The sequence below is a fragment of the Triturus cristatus genome, chromosome 12, assembly GCF_964204655.1.
Source record: "Triturus cristatus chromosome 12, aTriCri1.1, whole genome shotgun sequence".
In the NCBI taxonomy this organism is placed as follows: domain Eukaryota; kingdom Metazoa; phylum Chordata; class Amphibia; order Caudata; family Salamandridae; genus Triturus; species Triturus cristatus.
This window is the reverse complement of record NC_140595.1, coordinates 686,720,291-686,742,456: the sequence shown is the minus strand read 5'-3', so window position 1 is coordinate 686,742,456 and position 22,166 is coordinate 686,720,291. Positions and strand designations below refer to the sequence as shown.

Sequence of the window (22,166 nt, the reverse complement as noted above, 5' to 3'; positions counted from 1 at the left end):
AGCCCTCAAAACATAACTAAGTCAAACAGTTTCCCCAAAGAGGGTAGGGGTCACACACGTTCCCATGCAACTGAGATCAGAAGTATGAATTAAGGTCAGCAAGAATGGTATATGTAGAACAAACGTAGAAGGTCAGTGTAGTGCCAACAAAACGCCCCTCTAAGTCTAAACTACAAGAGAATATGAGAATCATTGCCCCTCACCTGTTAAAGCATGTGAAGTCCTAACGTCCATCCTCATAGTCCATACTGTTTTACCACGGGACCCTGGAGGACCCAGTAAACTGTTAAGTAACACATTTGGTCATATCGCCGCCCTCTGTTCCTTCTTTCAAGTTATAAATCCTAATGTTTTCCCACCTAGAATCGTTTTCTAAGTCTTCACACTTAGCCATCAGCCACTTTACGCTTTCAAATGGCAATTTGTTTTCATGACTACCTGGTCAGTGTCATCTACAGTGTTCATGAATTCCTCAGTTCAATCGAGCCATTGTCCCATGAATTTGGGGTCATTTTTTATGTCAGATACATCTTTCCCAATTTCATATCACACCTTTTGGAGGCCCTCCTGAAAAGGTTTGTCTAAGTTAATTTTCATTTCCATTAGGCAGGTTTTGATGTTTGTTTTCATTGGAGCGGTTCAGCCCTGCTGAAACGTCTGTGGTCTTCCACTCAGTCCTTGAGTCTGCCTTGGCTAGCAATCCCATCCCCCATCTCCAGGCTGTGGGTCCAGTCAGGTACTACCTTGCTTGGTAAAGTGTCCGGTCTGCTTCTGACCGAATGCCCAGCTTTTTTTTGGACTGCAGGCCCCTCGCCAGTGAGATCACACAGTGAGCACAAGCTCCTCCACTTCTGCCGTACCAGTGTGATCACCAATGCTGGGCCCTCCGACTCATCATGTCTTCCAGGTCGCGGTTCAGGAGTGCCACATGCAAGCCACTCCCAGCACTCTACTCGCGGCTGCCAGCATTAGGTTCCGGCGTCACAGCTGTGCTCTGGGGTATCTCCACACTCTCGGTGGTCAACTGTACCCGGTGCTCCCTGAGGCTTACGTCGGGGTCGCTCGCATCCCGGGGTGAGTGGGTCGGCGAGGAGCTCAACACAATGGGCCTCTCTCAGCCACCATCCTACCTGGAAGTCCACCATCACTCTATTTTTCCCAGTGCTTCAAGAAAATCTCTATTGTGTTTTTACTGAAAACATTTTCATTTTTAATAAACCACAAAGACAACAAAAGGAGTCCAGAAAAGTGATTATTTCTACTTGCATTAAGTGGTGAGTATTAGAGGAGAGATGTAGAGGCAGACATTAGTGAAAAGTGATATATAATATATCCATCACAAAAGTAGCCGTTTCTCTTGCCTCTTCAGATGGCGAGCCCTCGGCGGGGTGGCTAACCTCTTAACTCTTCACCACAATCTTCTCCTCTTAAATGTTGTCCACATAGAAAAACGGAGACAGCCAGGGCTCATTTACTTTTTTGTGTTTAATTATTCAACCAAGCAGCAATTTAACGCCTTGCGCGTTCCGAAGTCTTCGCTTCTTGTTCACGGGCCATTTGCGTTTACTTCCTAGTGTCATATAAACATGCGACACCCCACCACCATCGAAGTAGGACTACATGGAAAGTCATTCTCTCTGCAATTTCATGGTGGCCATCTTATAACATTATTCTTTCTGTTACAAGTCCTACACATTTCATTGTATTATACTTTTCCAAGCTGAAAACACTATCACTACTTAAGCAATTTATACTGCATGCATGTCAATTCTATATCATTCATAACTGGCTACATTGTTTCAATATTTTTAAAAAGAATAAATACCTATCTAGGATTCACACACCTATATCGAATTGCATGATTCAGTATCATTCTATAACTTAATTTCATTCAAATCATATTACTGCCCAGTGGGCATTGAATATTTCTAAATTATCTCAACTGTTACTACAGTCTCATGCTCATTATTCATTCCCAAAATCAGTGTGCTCCTTGAAGCCAACTCAGTTGTTTTTACTGTCTTTCATAATTCGAATTCTTTCACCAATTATTGTACCACTGCAAACCAGTTCCATGTAGTTAATTTCAATGCATTGTTACTCTGCTTTCTCAAGTCAACCTGGATATACATTTGCTCTTTTGCATTTCTTTCTTCTCCCCCCATTTTTCCATTTTACCTACAATATTAAAACAGTCAACCATGACCTTATTTTTCTCACTTTAAAACAAATAAACTTGTTCTCATAGACTCTCATAAACCTATTACCATACATTCCTTCTTAAGATATAGAACTATCTGGCACATGCATCAACAATGCCATTTGCGATTCCTTATTAGCGAAAAATAAGGATTCGCTAATAAGGAATAGCAAAAGGCTATGCATGTAGAAATCGCTTACAAAATAGCGATTTCTAAACATTCCTTAATTGCGACTCGCAAATTGCGACTTGCAATTAAGGAATACCTCCCTAGAGGCCCATAGGAATGAATGGGAAGACTTTCTCAATTTGCGATTCTCAATTAGAGAATCGCAAGTTGCTCATGCAATTTCAAGGGTGCCAGGGTGTCCAAAGGACACCCTGTTGCACCCCTGAAATCTGTATATGAGTACATCTTGCACACACACATGCCCCAAGGGCATGTGTGTGTGTGTGAAATGGAACTTTGAAAAATGCACTTTAGTGCATTTTTCAAAGTTTTAGCAAATTACCATGAAGTTCAACTTCATGGTAATTTGCTCCCCCTATTAGCAAAATCGCTAATATTTTTACTTTAATGCATTGCATTTAAGGAATCTCAATTTGAGATTCCTTAAATGCAATCGCAATTTAAGTAATCGCAATTTAGAGATTACTTAAATTGCGATTTTTGCATTTGGGATTATGCATCCCAAATGCAAAAATACCGGTCGCAAAGGGGCAGATTCTGAGAATCTGCCCGTTTGCGACCGGTTTTTGCTTTGATGCATGTGGGCCTATAAGACTTAGTTCTAATCTATCCTAAGTGCACTGCTAATTCTTCGTCTCTGTTCAACCCAGTTGGATACTTCGTTTCATATTTTACTATCAGTTTGGACTCTAATCTGCACAACATTTGTATTCTGTTGCCCACTCTTTCCAAAATTGGAACCCTGTCCAGTACACAGAACTTTAGCAGGCTTGTAGCTTTGTTCTATTGTTCCTTAAAATGCCTAGCTATTAGATACTGTTTATCTTCATTCACAATTGCTCTCAAATATTCTAAAATAATTTACTTAGCTATATGTATTGTGCTTCTGATGTAAAATAATGAGCATGGACAGCTTTAACAATACACACAGGAATCTGAATTGCATGTGAGGTGTTTCGTAATAACGTAAGCTTTTTTTCTCTTAGACAATTGTACATGTTTGAAACTTGCACTGTGTTTGCAGGCCTTGCATTCTCCACAAACACTTATGTAAATGGTATTTTGTTTATCTTGTACCAAATTACTATATAAAACATCTTCCAATGATGCACATCTCCTTAATGTTACTTAAGTATTCTCACTCAAGGATTTGGTAAAGATCTAATCTGTTTTTAAAACTTGCCAACATTTTTTGTGGCTTTTTTTAAGCTCCCAGGCCTGGGTGCTAGATTCAGTTATAAATCTGATTGGTTGCTCCTCTTTATCTTGACGTTTGGTATTAATAGAGCTTCCCTTTTCATCTCCATCGCCCTTTACACGCCTGATCAATCACTTTTAGAAAGTATCCTCTTTCTATGAACCTTTGTCTCATCTCCATCATTTCATTCTTAAATCCTTCTTCCGAACTACAGTTTCTCCTTGCTTTGAGTAGTTCTCCATAGGGTATACTTTCAATCAGATTTCTGGGATAGCACTGCCTGCATGTAATAAACTGTTCCCTGCAATTTTCTTGCGGAAAAGCCTACCCTCCAGGTTATTACATACTTTTATCTTATTGTCTAAGAATTCAAAACAATTATCTCACTTTATCGGAGTTAAACTTCTGCTGGTTTTGCAACATCAAGGTGGAAACTTCAGACCCTTCTGAAAGCGAGTATGGAGATGAACAACCACATTAGTTTCAGCATAACCGTAGAAGCCAAAGGCATGCCTTCTTATGAGGCAAGGGAGCAGCATCGGGCATTTTGAAAAGGGTGGAACTTGGGACAGAGCTCTAAGGAACTCTATTCTGGATGACATGGTGATTGATAGAGTGACAAAGAGACAGCTTGTGCACTGCCTTCCAAAAAATAAATATGATCACGTTTAAGGGCCCTGTCCCACTTTCTCCGTTGTCTGTATAACAGACAGCAAAAGGAACTGGGAGAAGGTGTAAAAAGCGATGAACAAATCGAGAAGAGCCAGAATTACTGGTTTTCACAGTCTTAAGCTACAGCATGGATTATCCAGAGCTGCTACTGGCACATGTTCTGAGCTTTGATTCGGGCTGACATGCTTGAGGTTGGTCAAGTTATTTTATGAAATGTTGGTAGATATCCATAAACAGCAGCTTTGACAACCTTAGAAAATAGGATAGATGGGAAATACTGTGATAGTTGGAACACATTTTGGGATTGATGGTAGCTTTCTTGGCCATTCTGAAACCATGGCCATTGTCTGGAAAATTAGAAATAGTCTAACTGATAAGCAAACAATTGCTTATATCCTCTGACTGAGGCACTTGTCTTGTCTTTCCTCCTTGTCAAGCTTGAAAAAATTAGCAGGGCTTGAATCAAGAGGTGTATCAGAAAGAATACTAGTAATAAAGTTGAATAAATATTAACTTTGATCTAGTAGTAGAATAGTTAAATAGTTAAGGGTCAGTAGATAATGCGTCAAAAATTGGGGAAGGAAAGGAATAATGAATAAGCTAATTTTATGGAGAAAAATTGCACACATGTTCCTAACAAGGAATGTGAGAGGCAGGAATCTGGAATTTCAAACAACCTAGGTTGACGAGTTCTGAAACTAAGTTAAAGGTTTAGCCTTGCTAATTGTAGCTTTGTGAAATTTCCTGGTCATAACCTATTTGATTTCCTATGAGGAGAGAAGGGTTTTCGCCAGTGGGGCTCTATTCCTTTTTAAAGAAAAATGGGTTATTAGTTTTGAGGATGAGAGTCCTTCCCAAGTAATAAAGTCCAAACTCTTGTCATGTCTAGCACCCAAGTTCAATAAAAGAAACCTATACTCGACCCTTGGTGGCTATGGCACAGAGCAGGCAGGCTAACCTTGAAGAAAATATCTTAACTATTTAGCAATATCAAAACAATCAAACAGAATAACATATCACAATCAATTTCTAAAGATCAATTACAGTTACAAAAAAAAATGTTTAAAATCATCTTAAGAAATCCAAAGCTTTTTTAAGGTTGGCCAGGACCTAGGTGCACTTTCAGAACGCAGCGATGGAGCCGAGGTCCGATGCACTTAGCATGTCGTCCTGGTCAAGGTTTTTAATTTCTGACTCCATTTTATGGAAGTTCAAATCCTCCAGTGGGGCAAGGTTAAAATCTTTTTCTGACGAGAGCAACTCTGAGTTGGAAACCCGTTGGCCAAAGTCCCACTGCTGCTGTTTGTTTTGGCAGGAAAATCTCCAAGTGGAAAAATTCTTATTTCATGGCTGCTGAAGTCCTCTCCTTGGCCGGATAGTTTTCAGGCCTTCACCTGGTCAAGATTTTTACACTGGGGTTTAGCCTCTTTTGGAGCTTGAAAACCCCCTAAGATGCAAACCTGAAAGATTTAGCCAGGCAAATCTCACCAGATTCCTTAAACGCGAGAATATGCTGAATTCTTCCTTAGTGTGGCAGAAATCAGTGAGTGGGACCAACCTGTTTTTCTTACCTGCTAAAGTTGTCCTTTAGGCCGATGGCCTTAGGTGGTTCTTCCCAGTTCTCCGCAGATTGAGCATTTTTTAAGTCTCAATGTTTTCAACTTTTTAAAGTAACTCCTCTTGGTCATTTCTGAGGCTCCAGGACCTCGGGCAAAACTTGGGAGCCTGAACTCCCTTCAGCTGAGGCCACCAGCGGGGCTCAGTCCAGTTTCAGTTGCGACCAGATTTTCTCTCCACAAAAAAGCCTCTTCCCACACAGGTCACCCAACAGACCCTTGGAGTATACTTCTTGGTTGAGGGTATACAATTGTGTGCAGGTAGAGCTCTTGAGGTCCCCACACAGGTGACATACAGTAGCTCCAGTCCGCTGCTTTTCTTCCACCGATCTAGTTGTTTTCTGATGAACTGAGGGTGAGGTGACATTTTGGTGGAAATCACTAGCAAGTAGGTGTGGGCCAACGGGTAAAAAGGTCCCAGTGGTAAATCTTCCCCCTTTTCTGTACACACTGTTTGCCTTGCAAACTATCCCATAGTACACTATTCTTGTTGTAATCCAACATGGCAGAATTCTTCTGCCCCAGGAGGAGGCTGTTGACACAGCTGGACAATGTCTGTGGAAATGAGCAGCCCTCTCTTCCTCACCACACCAAACTGGTTCTGGGATCTGCTCCCCCTCCACTGAAATTAAGCCAGGCTAGCTACATTTGGGCAAAGGATCAATAGATTCCTCTTCCCCAGGGCTCACATTACACTTCACTATGACTAGGCAAGGTTCACCCTGATCCCTTTCAGGTTAATAAAGTTTCTGAGCCCTCTCCAGCTACCATTCCTGGTTGAGTCGCATTCCTCACACAGAGGTCTTTTGTCAAAAGTCCAGGGCCTTTGTTTCTGCTCTCGGAGCAGTTTTCACACGTCATGAAGGAGAACACACTGACCGGGGGCAGCTGTTGGCAGGCTAATGCTTATTAACCTACTGGTGTTTCAGGCAGACAAACAAACTTTCTAAAAGTTACTTTTAGAGCATATTAATCAAAAATCAAACTTTACAGTTGAATTGGATTTTTGCTAAATATCAATAACAGTGGTTGAATGAATTTGTAACTTATCCAAAACAAAAGATAGCAAAAATCATATTTTAATTGTGCTTTAGCTTTTATCATAGGAACAGCTACAGCCCTAAATAGTGAAAACAGCTTTCAAGGGTTAGTAATTGTGGGAACATGTCAACATGGAATTCTTACAAGTTGGACTTTTAAATACTAGGCACCCTACCTTTTGGTCTACATGGCCTTCTTAGGGATGACTTACTTAATATTTAAAAGTGGGGTTACTTCCTGTCAAAAAAGGTTACTGTGACAGGTTCACCTTAAGGTTTAAAACCCGCAGCAGTCAGGCTGCACTTGTAGGCCAGAAGCACGGTCAAAGAAACAGTCACAGCGCATAGAAGTCTAATATATGCTTAATGAAAAATAGCCAGCAACTATGACAAAAAGATTACGGGCAAAATGCCATTTCAATAGACCAGAACTGATGTAGCTGATTGCAACTAGTCAACACATTCTTCCGGAGGACCACCTTCTGATTGCCATGCTAGCCCGGCAATGTTTCTCAAAGCTAACTTTACAGAAACTTGCACTGCCCTAGGAACTTGTAGGAGAATGGACTCCAAATTCAACGTTCTGCACTTCATCACGCCTCCTTTTGCACTTTATTGCACGCAATAAATGTCAATTTTTATATTCCTCTCGTATTTTTGGGGAATAATTGTAATTACTCAAACTTTTTTAATGAACTCTACTTATAAAAAGGGTGGTTTTAGGCACTTTTTCTCATGCAATTCAACAATGCTGCTGACTGAAATGTTTTTTTTTTATCAATTAAGCATTCTTATATGTGTCGTTTGATGAATCTGATTGCAATGGTTTTTATTAACTAAGCAATAAAGATTATTATTATTTAAAAAAAATAAATAGACCAGAGCTTCACCCTGTGGTCAGTTGGAGCACTTGATAAAAATCACACATATTTCATGCTACATTTATATACTTTTACTTGACACAAATGAACTGAGGAGAGAAGATATGATAAAACAGTACTTTAGGGTGGCGCTGAGGAGTTTCTGAGCTCTGCTCTGGAGAATGGGAGAAGACCTTGACGCTTGATAAATTGAGCTAAGGTAAAAGGTCTCACTTCACCAATTTCTGTGGTTCTCGCTTCGGAATAACAAAATAGCAGTGTGTTTACAATGCATATACGATAAAGCTGAGGCTTTACGGTAAGAAGGTATAAAAACAAAATCACCATTAATACAAACAACATAGTATACACACATTTTGGGTTCTCACCAGGGTTCCCTAGTCAGCTTAGTGGATTTCACAATATGCGCTGTTGGGATTGAACTTTCCATGCCATTGATGTATTTTTCTGCACCATATACTGTGGCTTTCCTGGAAAGTTATATAGGCCATTTGGGGATTGGCCAGTCTTACCATAGTTTAAGGGTCAGAGTACATACACTAGGGACTGGTCAGCAGTGCCCCAGAGTGCAAAGTTAAAAAAACAGCAATACCAGTAAGGAAAAAAATGGGAATGACCACAAGAAAGGGACACTTTGTTTCTCTTTGAAAGAGTGTATGATGTCTGATTATTGTGTTACCCAAAAATAAAAAATCTGTGTAGCCTTAGTGGGTTTATGTGGGAGTAAAGGAGGATTCCTTGATATGATAGTGAGAGAAGTAGATGTGATTTTCACTCAAGCCACAATGGCATCTGCTGTGCTGACTACCTCCTGTGTCCCATCCAATTGCTCTCTCACGCATAGTAGTTCACATATTTGTGGAAGGCACCGATCACTTAGGTTCAGTGCTCAGTACATAGCTCCTGTTAAGTCTCACTCTACTCCAAACTCATGTAAGTGGTATTCTACATTGTTGTGAAAGGAACAGAGTCTTGAATCCGTGGCACCGCTATGTGGTAACTGCTGGACTTCAGCTTGTACTCCCATCAGTCTTGTGGTCAGAGTTGCATGTGACACCCATAGTGACACCCATCCATAATGCTGCATGCTGCAGCCGGCTACTCTTACACATTCCTGAAAAAAAAATCTGTGTCCTCCCAGCTCTCCACCCTTCACTGGTTACCAGTGAAAAATAGGATTCAATTTAAGTCTCATTGTTTTTCCTTCCAGGCCTTCTCAGGATCTGTCCCACGGTATCTAAGACATTTGATCCGGCCATCTTCCTACTAGAGCACCAAGATCCACCAGCTCCCATTTAGTTTAGAAGAGACGGATATGGGGGATCAATTATTTAATTTTCAGTTTGCCAATCTTTGGAATTCCCTTGCTCCTCAGCTCCACCATAGCACTAGCAAGACTACTTTCAGACAACTGTTAAAAACCTGGCTATTTTAAGTGTAATGGGGGTTGATCAACAACACTGGGGAACCCTGTTAGGGCAGCCAGGCGCTTTATAAATCATAAACCTAGTTTCTAATCGACATGAATGCAGATGCTACTCCCTCGTCCTGTTTCATTGTCTTCGAAGAGAACAGAATGCTTAGGTATTTAAGGTTTAATATTAACAGAGCCTGCTCTTTGTGTTTTTGCGTCTTGAAGCAACAAAGGGTAGGAGGGCTTAAGGAGATTTAGCTTCTGAGAGCCTTTTCAAGGATCACCTGGTGTTTGCTTGGTTTGGTAGAAGCCTTACTTTCTGACTCTCTGGTAGCTCCTGTGTAACTCTATAAAGTAGTAATTGTGTGTCTTGGCACGTAGTTCGTTTTTAAGCTTGTGGTAATCCGAAGACTTGGTATAGGCCTTAGATGTTCTCTGGCATCTGAAACTATTTACAGTATCCTTGTCTAGGGCTCCATAAAAATGCACTGGGTAATTCCTGGTTTCTGAATGGTTCTACAATGTGGTGGATGGTATTCTCAAAGCATCTAATGGGGTGTGTGTGGACTGCCCTTTTCCACATATAGTTCCTCCAGTTTGTTCTGGCCTACAGCAGATGTCGGTTTCCACAGACAAATTATTATGCTTCTTCAGCAAACAAAGTCCAATATTGTAACATTTAATAACGAGCATTGGCAAAACCAGTAGGCCTGGGTTAAATGCACTAATGAGCTGTTTCAAACCTGTGGTCACGTGAACCATGGGGGTCCATGACGCCTTCTCAGGTTATCCGCAACTGGTTAGAAAATTAAATAATATTTACAGATTAATCAAGTGTATATAAATAAATAAGCCAAATAGAAAATAGAAAATTTTAAAACGTTTTGTAAATTTAAAGTAATTTAAAATTGGAGGCTAAAAATGAAGTTGGTATCCTCAGATTGATTTGTTGGAGCAGTGCGAGTGCATCAAACAGAATATAGTATGGACTGGTGACCTCAATTGAATTCACAAAAAGGTCCTACATTCCCATTAAAATTAAAATGTAGGTGTTTTATATTTGTGAATTAAATCAAATATTTCACCATATGATGAATGCTTGTTGCCGTATCTTTGTATATTGTTTTACTGTTCAAATAATCCACATTGCTTAAGCCAGGTTCCCATATTCTAATAGTGACTCAGTGGGGGGTCTCCTGATTCCTGCAATGATTAATTGAGGGCTGACGGAAGTCCAAAGGTTAAGAACTACGCATTTGTAGTTGAGATGTGCTATGACACGATTGAAAACATTTCAAGTCAATTTCTGAAAGAGGGTGCTCAAAGAAAGCCAGTAATTGAAACAGCCAGACCCAAACCCAGAAGCCTACATTGGGCTTGGACTCCTTGCCTCTCTCGTTTGCTCTCGATTCTGAGACTTTGAACCTGATCAGGTAAGGGGATTGGTCACCCCGGGGCACCCACACTCATAAAGTAGGAGAACTTGGGCTGATGGATCATGAGGGCATTGGGCTTTTTTTTGCTGTTCACTGATGTTGATTTGTGGGATTGGTTTTATCATCCCGCCACCTCCCCATTCTGTTGGTTAGCTGTATATGGCTTGTTCTCAGTTTTGCCCATGAGTTGCTGCTAGTGCCATGTTTTGCCATCAACATTTCCTGGTCTTGGTTATATTACTTTTTGTTCTGTTTTTCCGGGAACCTTCCACTGTTTACTTCAACAGGATGACCTTGTTATGCTGAATTCTTTCATTTTGTTCGGAGATTCATCTTCACTTGGCCGCCCTTAGAACAAATGTTACTACTGTTTTCTCTTCTAACCTGATGTTTTTTATTACCTCTCGGAGGAGGTATAGATATTGATGTAAGTGGTTCTGTTAATGCTTATTGTTATCTGTGGAACAATTCTTATTTTATATTCTGTGTGCTTATATTTGGGATTTATAGGTTGCTGTTCTGTGTGGGATGCAGCGTGTTTGTGTGCTCATGGCTCCATTTCTAGGGAGTTGTGGAGGGTATGGCTCCATTGGGTTGTTTGCCTATTAGTTGGTGAGGGTTCTCTGTCTGACTTAGCCTCACAAAGGATTTGTGTTTCCTGTTTGTTGCCTGTGTGAATACAGTCCATGTTATTCCCTGTGTGGGTGTTGTTGTGAAAGTATGCCCTCGATGACCCTCGGTGTGTTAATTAGTAATTGGGGGGCATGATGGTGGTTTTGCGGGTTATCCTCTATATATTGGTTGTCCGTAGATTCACCACTGATCATGCTTTATGATGTTTATATTTTCTATGTCCACCATGGTTTGTTGGAGTAGTGTTTTTCCATACGTTGTTGGACCTGGGTACTTTGTTGTGTTTTTTGCAAGAGGGAAGGTGTTTGGTGCCTTGCACTGTTGGGAGATAAATTTAGATCTTGGCTGTGCCGACCTACATCATTTATCCTGATGGGGTAATATTTTTTATTGATTAACCTGTGGCTTGAAGAAAAATGTATTTGGCCTTTGCGTGCCTGCCTCCACTGTCAGTCAGTGTGTAGTCATAGAACTCAACAGATGTTGAAGAGGCACATCTAGCTACATTCCAGCATCTTGGCATCAATGGTCTGGAGAATTGTAGTTTCTGGCATTGGAGCTTTCTAAGTAGCACCGCTGGGGCCTCGTGAGAGGAAGGTCTGTGTGTGCAGCATCTCAACTGAAGCTATGTTGGTTTTGGACCAAATTTCCACTGACTTCCAAGCCCTGAGCTGTGATCATTCTATTCTGGCTATAGCTTCAAATCCTGAACGTGACATACATCTTACTCATCTGTCAGCCCCTGCCAAATTGTTTTCCACTCTGACTCACCATCTCTCTCCAGGCACTGTCACTTTGTCTCCATGCACTTTAATAAGTGCTAGAATGTGCATCAATTTGAAGTGGTAGACGTGTGTTTTCCATGGTCGATGATCAGTTGTATGAGGGGGGAGATATGTAGTGCAGGGCCTCCCTTTCTCCACCTGTAAATTGCTCATGGTCTCTGGTATTTGTTTTCTGTCATAGGACAGTTGCCAGGCTTGGGCTGCAGCAGTTTGCTCAGACTCCACTGAAGAGGAAAGGTGAGTGTGGATGGTCCACTGTGTGCTCTTTCTTTAGCACTCCTACACTACCTAATAGTTCTCTGATGATCTCCAGTGTTACTTCCTGTTAAATTTCTATCTTGCTCCCATCCGCTTCATTTAGTTCTTTCTTGCCTTTGCTTTTGTTCTAATATCACTCCACTTTTTCCCTTAGCCCTTTTCTTTCTCTGCCCTAATTTCCTTCTCTTATCAATTTTTTGCTCACTTTTTTTGCATTCTTTATCTTCTGTCTCCCTAGTACCCTGTTATACTTACTTTCCTTGTTATGCTCTCCCTTCTCTTTATAGTTTATTTCCCCCTTTGAACTAAGGGCACCATCATTCTCCTTCACTCTATTGACTCTCCTCCCATCACCTTGGAAACATTCTTTCCTTAATTCGGTCTCTCTTTCTCCCTTTCAGGGGGTGTTGAAATGGATTCCCCTCCTAACAAGTTGTTTGTCGCAGGAGTCCATCTGCCTGGCCCAAATTCACAAGAGAGGTATGTAGACAGGGGACTAAAATAAGGGGTGATGGTAAATTATTTCTTCCCACAGATTCCTCACCTTACAAATAACCTCTGGCATCAGACTAGACCCAGAACGTTTTCCCCCCAGGAATAGCTGTCCAATGTTGTCAGGTGGCACTGTGCGGCTGAATCTGTGCCTATGCCAGCCTAGGATGCAGTCATATCAGGACATGTAAGGTGCCGATTAGCTTAACTTCCTTTTTCCCGCAATTCATCAACACAGGTCCATAGCTCTTTTCATTGTATCACTGACAAAGTTTCTCTATTTTGACAGTAAGTAGGTTAAATATCTCCTTGAAAAATAAAACCCTTTTAGAGGAGATGCCAAAACCAAATGTCCTCATCAATCAATCAATCAATCAATCAATCAATCACCTGTGAGGGTCTTAAGGCACTGGAGTTGTTAACTGCTTTGTGGTGATCCTCGATGGACCAGCATGACATTTCCACGTGGTGTCTCAGATCCAAACACAGATCCTAGGCCCCTGACTTTTGTTCCGTGATGCACCTGAAAGAAATCTGGGAGAGAAAGGCCAAGTAATTTTTCAAAGCCGCAAGAACATGCGTAAGCAGTCCATATCCAAATCAGGTAAGTCAACTGATAGTGAACAACCTCCTAAGACATCTAACCCTAAAACACACTAAAAACTCCATGGGAATGAAAAGTCATCTTCCACCTTTAGAAAACTGGCCTATTCCTGGGACCATTAGTAAACTTGACACCTAACCTCAATGCTGGTCTCTTTCCTTTTTTTTTTTTTTTTTTTTTTAAACCGTTTATTACAGGTCTTAAAAGTATACAAGTATGGGCCCACAACCTTCCGGCCGGCCGCTAGCAATGGTAGGAACATACGACATACATTTATGGAACCCGTGGTATTACAGGAGGAGCATTTCTCAGTAGGTAACAATGTCAAAGCCACATCATCCAGGCCCCATTATGCGGTTTCATTTTAAATTAAAAACAACAAAAATTAAAACCACACCCACAAGGCAACCCACAATCAAAAATAGCAGCACGTGCTCCCCAAGAGGGGGGATCCCAACTATACACAGAAGTGTGAGGAGGGGGAAGAGAACAAAGCGAGGACTGGGGGAACCCAATGCCCGGCAGCGGGGGAATGAGTCGGCTAAGGGGATGGGGCTGGCGAGGCATCAGGCAGCAGCGGTGGTGCGCAGATACCCCCTCGGTAGGCGTTCCAGGGGCCCCATACTTTCACCCATGTCCCAGGCTTACCCCTCGCCACATACACCACCTTTTCGCGAAACATGCACCAGTCCATGTGTTCTTTCCAGGCCGAGACCGTCGGGGGCCTCTGGGATCCCCACAGTTGAGCAATATCACGCTTGGCTATCATATATCCCAGAGTCACCCACCACGTCTGCGGCACCGAGTAATCAGTCGGTTCCCACACATTCAACAGGCATCTCCTCGCTTCAGGCAACAGCGCCACATGCGTAACCAGTCGCAGCACCTCATGTACACCACGCCAGAACCCCTCTACCTCCGGGCACTCCCACAAAATATGCATAAAGGTCCCCAAAGCACCACACCCACGCTTACACAACCCATCTCCAGCATAGCCCATACGCAGAAGCTTTGGCCCCGTCATGTAGACCCGGTGGAGTATCTTGAGCTGGACGAAGCGAAGGCGAGCCGGTATGGCCACCTCCTTCGGGGAGGCCACCGCGGAGGTCCAGTCCTCGTCGTCCAACTCCAGCCCGTCGGCAACCCAAGCCGCACGAAGGGCAGTCAACAGGCCCGAGCGGTCGTTTATGAGCTTTTTGTATATAAGTGAGATCGTGCTGTCCGGGACGTGCCCATCCAGCATTCTATCCTCCAAGGGGGAATATTCCGGGATGGAGGCAACGTCCGAGAAGACGGAGCCCAGCGCATGACGGACCTGCAAATACCGAAAGTATTCACTGCCCTGCAACTGAAATTCCGTCTGCAGCATATCGAACGTTTTAAATCCTCCCCTCGTCCAAAGATCCCCCACTTTACTGATACCTATTATGTCCCACTTCTCGAAGCCCTTAGAGGTCCACAGGGAACCTAACCGCTCAGACGCGTATAGTGGTGATGCCCGGGTCAAACGGTCCTTCCACCCCATAGCTGCATTGGCCGCGTGCCAGACTTGCACCATGACACGCGTGGGGCCCGTCAGACGAGCGTCGGGCGCGCTAGAGTAGAGCGCTCGATTGTAGTCGCCACCTGGCAGGAGCATCTTGTCCATTTCAAATGCCGGGTTTAAGGCGGGCCCGTAGAGGCCATGGTTAATGGCAGCGAGCTGGGAGGCCCAATAGTACCGTTTAATATCCGGGAGGGCAATCCCCCCGTCAAACCATGGGAGCGTCAGCTTAGCCAGAGCAATACGCGGCCTCCCGTCCCAGAACAGGCGGCGTTGCAGACTCTCCACCTCGCGGAAGTAGCGCGCCGGGACCAAGTCCATAGTGTTCTGCAAAGCGTACAGAAAACGCGGCAGAGACATCATCTTGAACAATGCCGCCCGGCCGAGCGGCGAAAGCGGCAGGCGCCACCAGCGTGCGACATCTACCCGCAGACGCTGGAGGGGGGGAAGCAGATTCCGTTCATACCGGGCCTCCGGGTCCAGAGTAATGAAGACACCCAGGTACCGAAATCCCTGCGGGGCGATCTGGATCGGACAGCCCCGCGGGAGAATAGGAGCCTCCCCAGAGAGAACATACACACACGATTTAGCCCAGTTGATGACAAGACCGGAGTTACGACCAAACGAGTGTAAAACATCAACTAGCACTATAAGTGATTTACGTGGGGAGGCTAGGTACAGAAGGATGTCATCAGCGTATAGGGATACGCGGTCCTCATACTCGGGGGTCCAACGGAGACCACGGATGGAAGGCTCCCATCGCAGCCACTCCGCCAGGGGCTCCAAGGCAAGCGCAAAAAGAAGCGGCGACAAGGGACAGCCCTGTCGCGTGCCCCGGCCCAGCTCAAACGGGGCCGATACTCTTCCGTTCACGACCACCTGCGCCAATGGGCCCGCATACAACAATTTGACCCAACTGATGAATCCTGGGCCAAATCCGAACTTCGCAAGCATCGCCCAGATGTATGGCCACTCAAGCGTGTCAAACGCCATGGTGGCGTCTAAGGACGCCAAAATGGCCGGCTCCCGTATAAATGGGACGCGCGCAAGCACCCCATGCAAACGCCGCAGATTAAGGGCTGTATTGCGATGGGGAATAAAGCCAGACTGGTCCTGATGAACCAGATCTCCCACCACACCGACCAGCCGATTGGCGAGTACCTTAGCGAGAATTTTGGGCTCCGCATTCAGTAGTGAGATAGGCCGATAAGAAGTAACCCGATCCCGAGGTCTCCCTTCCTTGTGAATCACCACGATTGTAGCCAGACGCTGGTCAAGCGGGAGGGAGCCCAGCGAGTGGGCCGCGAGGAACATTGCGCGGAGGTGAGGCGCCAATGTATCCGGTCGCAGCTTATACAGCTCGATAGGGATACCGTTCGGGCCCATGGCCTTGCCAGAAGCGACCGAGCGTATGGCGAGGGCGATTTCGTCGGAGGTGGGAGCGGCGTCCAGCGACACCCTGTCCTCCCCGGACAGGGAAGGCAGCGCGATATCCCTGAGCAGGGCACGGGAATCCTCTTCCGAGCAAGAAGAGACCGGGGAATACACCTCGCGGAAATACTCCGCGAAACAGGAGACAATTTCTTCTGGCTCAGTTACACACACACCATTCGTTTTCTCAATCAGCGGGACCACACGATTCGCTCTCTCCTTTTTATCCAACCACGCTATCAGTTTACCCGCCTTATCACCCACATCATACAGTCGCCCCTGTTGCTCTCTACTAAGGCCCCTGGCCGCCTCCGTAACGAGGGCCCTATAAGCCGCCTGTTTGAGCTGGAGGACATGTAGTGCAGCATCCGTCACCCCATCTTCTAGATTACCCTCCAGCTCAGCTATTTCAGCCTCCACCCGGGTCACCTCCTCCCGCTCGCGCCTCCGGGCGTGGGAAATAAGGGATAGGGCCTCCCCTCTAAGTACTGTTTTGAAGGCCTCCCACAGGGAGATAGCTGAAGGCACTGACCCCACATTCTCCTCAAAATAGCGCTGGAGGGATTTAATCAAGTCAGCGCGAATGGTGGGGTCGCGCAGGTACCAGGAATTGATTGGGACCACCCTGCTCTCAGCCCTCGGAAAGACATCAAAATGCAACAATAGCGGGGAGTGGTCCGAGATACCCCGTGCCAAATGGCGCACCTCCCCCACCCTCCCGACATGGGCCGCCGGGACAAGGACATAATCAAGCCATGAGAAACTACCATGGGCCCCCGAGTGGAAAGTGTATTGCAGCTGCGTGGGATGTTTTAAGCGCCAGCAGTCCACCAATCCCAGTGTATCCAAGAGGCCGGATAGCCACGCCTGTGCCCGGGGGAGGTCCCTAGGGGGGTGACGATCCACAGTCCCAGAAACCACCGCGTTGAAATCCCCCCCCACCACCAGAAGCCCCCCCGTGAAGGCCAAGGAGGAGGCGCCCCAGATCTGCAAAGGTGGTCGACTGCAACCCCGGTGGGACGTACACTGACACAAAGACAACCACTTTGCCCTCCATTCTCCCCACCAAGACAGTGTAACGTCCCCTGTCATCGTGGAGCACCTCATCAATTTCTAAAGGGAGCGAGTTCTTTACCATGATACCCACACCCCTCGAGCCTGACGTGAAGCCCGAGTGGGCCACGAGGCGGTAGCCACGCCGATTCATGGCGCAGAAGGAATTGCCAATAAGGTGTGTCTCCTGCAGGAAGGCCACAGCAGGCGAGAGTCGCTTCAGATACTGTAGGACCACACCTCGTTTGATCCTGTCCCCCAGTCCATTGACGTTCCAAGACAACAAAGTTAATTCCCTACCCCCCATCATACACAGCAACCATCATTCGTCCCCCCGAGAGCACAGTAGAACCAACACAAAAAAAGGGTTGCCTTGTGATAATAACGAACAACACCCCATCCCTGCCCACCCACCCCAACAAAACTCCCCCCTCCCTGCACCCCTGCATGAGCCCAGACAGCCCCCCCAACGTGCAGTGTGCCTGTCGCCCCATAGATAGTTAAACTAACTAGACCCCCAGAGGAGGAGGGAGAACCCCCAAGAGACCCCACACAACCTCCATAGGAGGGGAACTTAAGCAATCCGACGTATAGTCAAAAGTGGCATCATTTTTGTCCCGAGCGAGGCCTAATATTAGTCCCTCAGTCTTGATCCGGCGAGCCCTCTCCCCCGGCCGCTCCCCCCCCGCCACCCCGATCCCGATCTCCAGACAGAGTATCCAGCCAGTCCCCGGCCGCTTCGGGGCGATCAAAAAAGTGTGTGCGACCTTCCACCTCCACTCGCAGCTTAGCTGGGAAAAGCATGGCGTATTTGAGATTTAGGTCCCGAAGACGGCGCTTGACACCAAGGAAGCTCAGTCTCTGCTTCTGGACCGCAGGGGTGAAATCAGGATAGAAATTAATGTCCATATTGTCAAGTCTAATCGGTCCCTGTAGTCTGGAGGATTGGAGGATAGCGTCTCTGTCCCGAAAATTAAAAATCCGGGCGATGAGAGGTCTCGGAGCGGCTCCGACCTTAGGCCTTCCCCCGGGAACCCTGTGGGCCCTCTCCACAGCAAAGAATTTACTCAGCCCCCGTGGCTGGAGATGGGTAACAATCAGGTCTTCCACGAAAAGGTCCGCCGCCGCTTCCTCACGTCCCTCAGGCACCCCGATGATACGGATGTTGTTCCTCCGGGCCCGACTCTCGGAGTCCTCCAGGCGACGATCCATCAGCGCACTCGCCCGAGCGAGCCGGCGCACCTCCGTTTGCAGGGCCGCCACATCTGTCGTAAGGCCCGATGCGGTGTGGGCCAAAGAATCGACTCGGTCGTTGGTCTTGGAGAGATCGGCCCTTATCAGGCCAACATCTACGAGGACCGAGTCGATCTTCTGCGCCAGTGTGTCAAAACGCTGGCCCACAGAGGCCTTCATCTCGGCGATGGCGCCCATGACATCCCGCAGAGTCAGATCCGTGGGCAGATCGGGGGCATCAGTAGGGCCCTCAGGGGACCTGCGTGGCACCTCAGGAGATCCCTTCTGGAGGGTATAGCGATCCATGCTGTTGCACTGATGGGCTGCGCCACGCCGGGTCGATTTTACCTTTGCCCGATCGCCATCTTGTTTCGTGGCCATGGTCCCAGTCTCCCGATCGCACCAGCCACGTCGTGAAGGGCGGGCAAGCCGGTCCACGGGCTCCGGTGGGGTGCCACCCCAGATCTGCGGGGCGGATCACAGCCGGCGGGCAGGCAGGGTCCCCCAGCGAGGCCACCCCAACACACAAAGCCCCGCTACCCAACCTCGCATATACAGCAAGGAGGGTGCGAAAGCGAAAGTGAAAGTTCGGGTTACGCGAGCCACCAAGCCCTGTCCGCCGCTGTTATTCACTTCGTCACTGGATCGCCCCACAACGCAAATCCGGGGTTCGGCTAGGAGAAGGCCGCAAACCTCAATCGGTGCTAAAGTCGGTGTCCGAGGTCCGATTTGGAAGCGGAAAAAGGGCGCCACCTCAGCTCGGGCTCACCAACACAGTCCCCTCATCTGGGACAGGATATGTTCAGGATAATCATAGGAGGTCGCGGAGGTCCTCGGGAGCCTCGCACCTACGCGGCCATCTTGGTTGCGCGCTAGGCTCCTCCTCCGCTGGTCTCTTTCTTGAATTTGAAGCCAATTCCAATATTGAAAAGAATAAGTAAGAATTTCTTACTCCTTCGTCCAAACTTGCTGAGGTCAAGCTCTTAACAGAAGGCCATGCTGCAGATCTTCAGGGTGGCCCTGTGACCGCTGGGCCACTCCCCACTCTACTGCAGGTTTGGTGACTCTCTGGGTCTGATCCCGATGCCACCCAGTTCTGCATCTCAAGAGGCTCCAGCCTTGGTGCTGCTTCCAAGGAAGAAAATGCCTTTCAGGGTACCAATCCCTGCATATTTGATGCTGTCCTCAATACCATTGCCAACTCTGCTCAGGGAGTCAGTTTCACTTCCCCATCTGCCCTCAGCAGAGACCGAGTGGCCAGGGAAAAAAGCCGCACATTTGTTTGACAATGTACCTTTGGCTGAGCACCTCCCAAAGTCCCTGAGATTTACTGGATAGTAGTTATTTTCAGGTCCGATTCTGATGCCCTGACCATGCATGACAAATATTACAACTGCACAAAGGATGATCACTCAAACGCTGACAACCTCTTCCCCGCTTACATTTTGTTGCTGCCCTTTATCTTGAATTTAAAAAGACATCTGTGGTTTAGATCAGTGGTTCTTAACTAATGGTATGGGAATCCCTAGAAGTCCACAAAGCCTACCCAGGAGGTCAGCGACTGCTTGAAACATTAAATAATATGAACAGATTAATAAAGTGTATGTAAATACAGAAGCACAACTGAACATTTTAAAACGTTCGGTTTATGTGAAGGAATTTGAAATTGGAGACTAATCCTTAGATCGATTTGTGGAAGCAGTGTAAGTTCAAGCAGAATATAATATGGATGATCGGTGGCATCAGTTGAATTTAGAAAAGCTCCAACCTTCCTATTAAAAATAACATTTTGATTTTTTTATCCCCTGATATTTGTTTGTTGTAGGAAAGTGCCCATTGTTTACATTGTCACAACCAGTTTTAGCCTGGTATTCAATGAAATGTTGACAGAAGTGCACTGGGATCCTGCTAGCCAGGTCCCCAGTGCCAGATCTCTTTCCTTGAAACTGTACAATTGTTCCCCCTATTGGCAATACCATTAGCACCCCCTGTGAGTCCCTAGTAAATGGTACCCCTGGTACCTAAGGCAGGGAGGCTAAAGAGGGTCCCTAAGGGCTGTAGCATATATTGTGCCACCCTAAGGGACCCTTCGGCACACTCTGGCACACTGCCATTGCAGTCTGCGTGACATGATGCAGAGAAAAGTGAGGACTCGACATGGCACATCTCCTGTGTGCCATGCTTGCAGACACTGCATGCAGCATAGATAAGTCGCCCCTACAGCATGCATTACAGCCCTAAGGCAGGGTGCACTATTCTACATGTGTGGACATATCTGCATGATCAGATATGCCCCTGTGGCATCTAAGTCGATTCTTGTATAATACAAGTGAACAGGGAAGCCATTTTAAGTACCTGTGCTGGACACTGGTAATCACAAGTTTCCCAGCTACATGATGGCGTCACTAAAACTAGAAATGTTTGGTATCAAAATGTTGTATTACTAAACCCACATTGTATCCAATGATGGATTTATTAATACATGCACCCAGGGGTCCCCTTAGAGGTACCCCTGAAAACCTACCAACTACTAGTGTACTGGCTGACTGGTGTAGACCAGCCTGGTCACCACAGACAGGTTTCTGACCCCCTGCGGGTGAGAGCCCGCACTCTTTGAGGACAGAAACAATGCCTACTCTGGCCGGAGGTGTTGTCACCTCCTCCAAGCAGGATGACCAAGTAATCCGCATATCAAGGCAGGAGGTTTCAAAGGCCTTTGCCACCTTTGATGTGCGACACAAAGCTTCCACAGACAGACCTTCCCCGAGCCCATTTGGCACTAGGACACGTAGGAAAATTAGCTAGTCAGGGGGTGTGTTCCCTTTCAGGCTAGTTCCACTCCTATGGTGGGCTACCTGTGGTGAACACAAACCTTAGAATTACACCATCTTGGTTTTTGGTGGAACTAGGCTCATTGGAACAGGCTTATGCCCACTTCCCACAGTTTAGGGTGTAGTCGTCCTAAAGATAAGTAGCCCATTGGCTGCTACCTGTCACTCCCCTTAACACCCCTAAATTGAGTATTTAGGAGGCACCCTTGTTGCCACGAACTTAGATTTGACAGATCCAGAAGAAGAAGACCAGGAAGAGCTGTAAGACAATGAGATCTGTAGACTGCTGTGAACTTTTGGCGCCAAACCCTGCCTGCCTGCACCAGTCTCGACAGTTGAGATCGAGTGACTCATCCTGCGGCTGTGCACCTACCAAGAACCCCGGTAGACTGTCAGTCTTTCACAAATTGCCAGCAATCTCCCTTTGAGTAGAAGAGCTACTCCCCGCAGTCTGCAGGCACCGAAGAAGCAGAGTCCAGTTTACCGTGTTGTCGCTCCCCCACCAGCCTGATGCAGCACCCTCCCAAGAGAATTATCTGTGCTCCCGATGGTCAGATCTGTCCCCACACCGAGTGAGAGGACACCATGACTGACCAGAGCTGCACAGCACCAATACCCGAAGCTTTGAACCCCTTACAGCAATTCAGGCCTGTTTA

At 46.3% G+C, this 22,166-nt stretch overlaps 1 protein-coding gene across 2 annotated transcripts in view; it reads left to right on the top strand.

The window, feature by feature from the left end:
• Positions 1-22,166, top strand: part of LOC146780095 (P2R1A-PPP2R2A-interacting phosphatase regulator 1-like) — a 79,133-nt gene that overhangs the window by 39,736 nt on the left and 17,231 nt on the right. For both annotated transcript variants that reach the window (XM_085637692.1, XM_085637691.1), the window contains 2 exons: positions 12,247-12,302; positions 12,725-12,803. In XM_085637692.1, the coding sequence (XP_085493818.1) occupies positions 12,247-12,302; positions 12,725-12,803 (135 nt within the window). The remainder of the gene's footprint in view (positions 1-12,246; positions 12,303-12,724; positions 12,804-22,166) is intronic.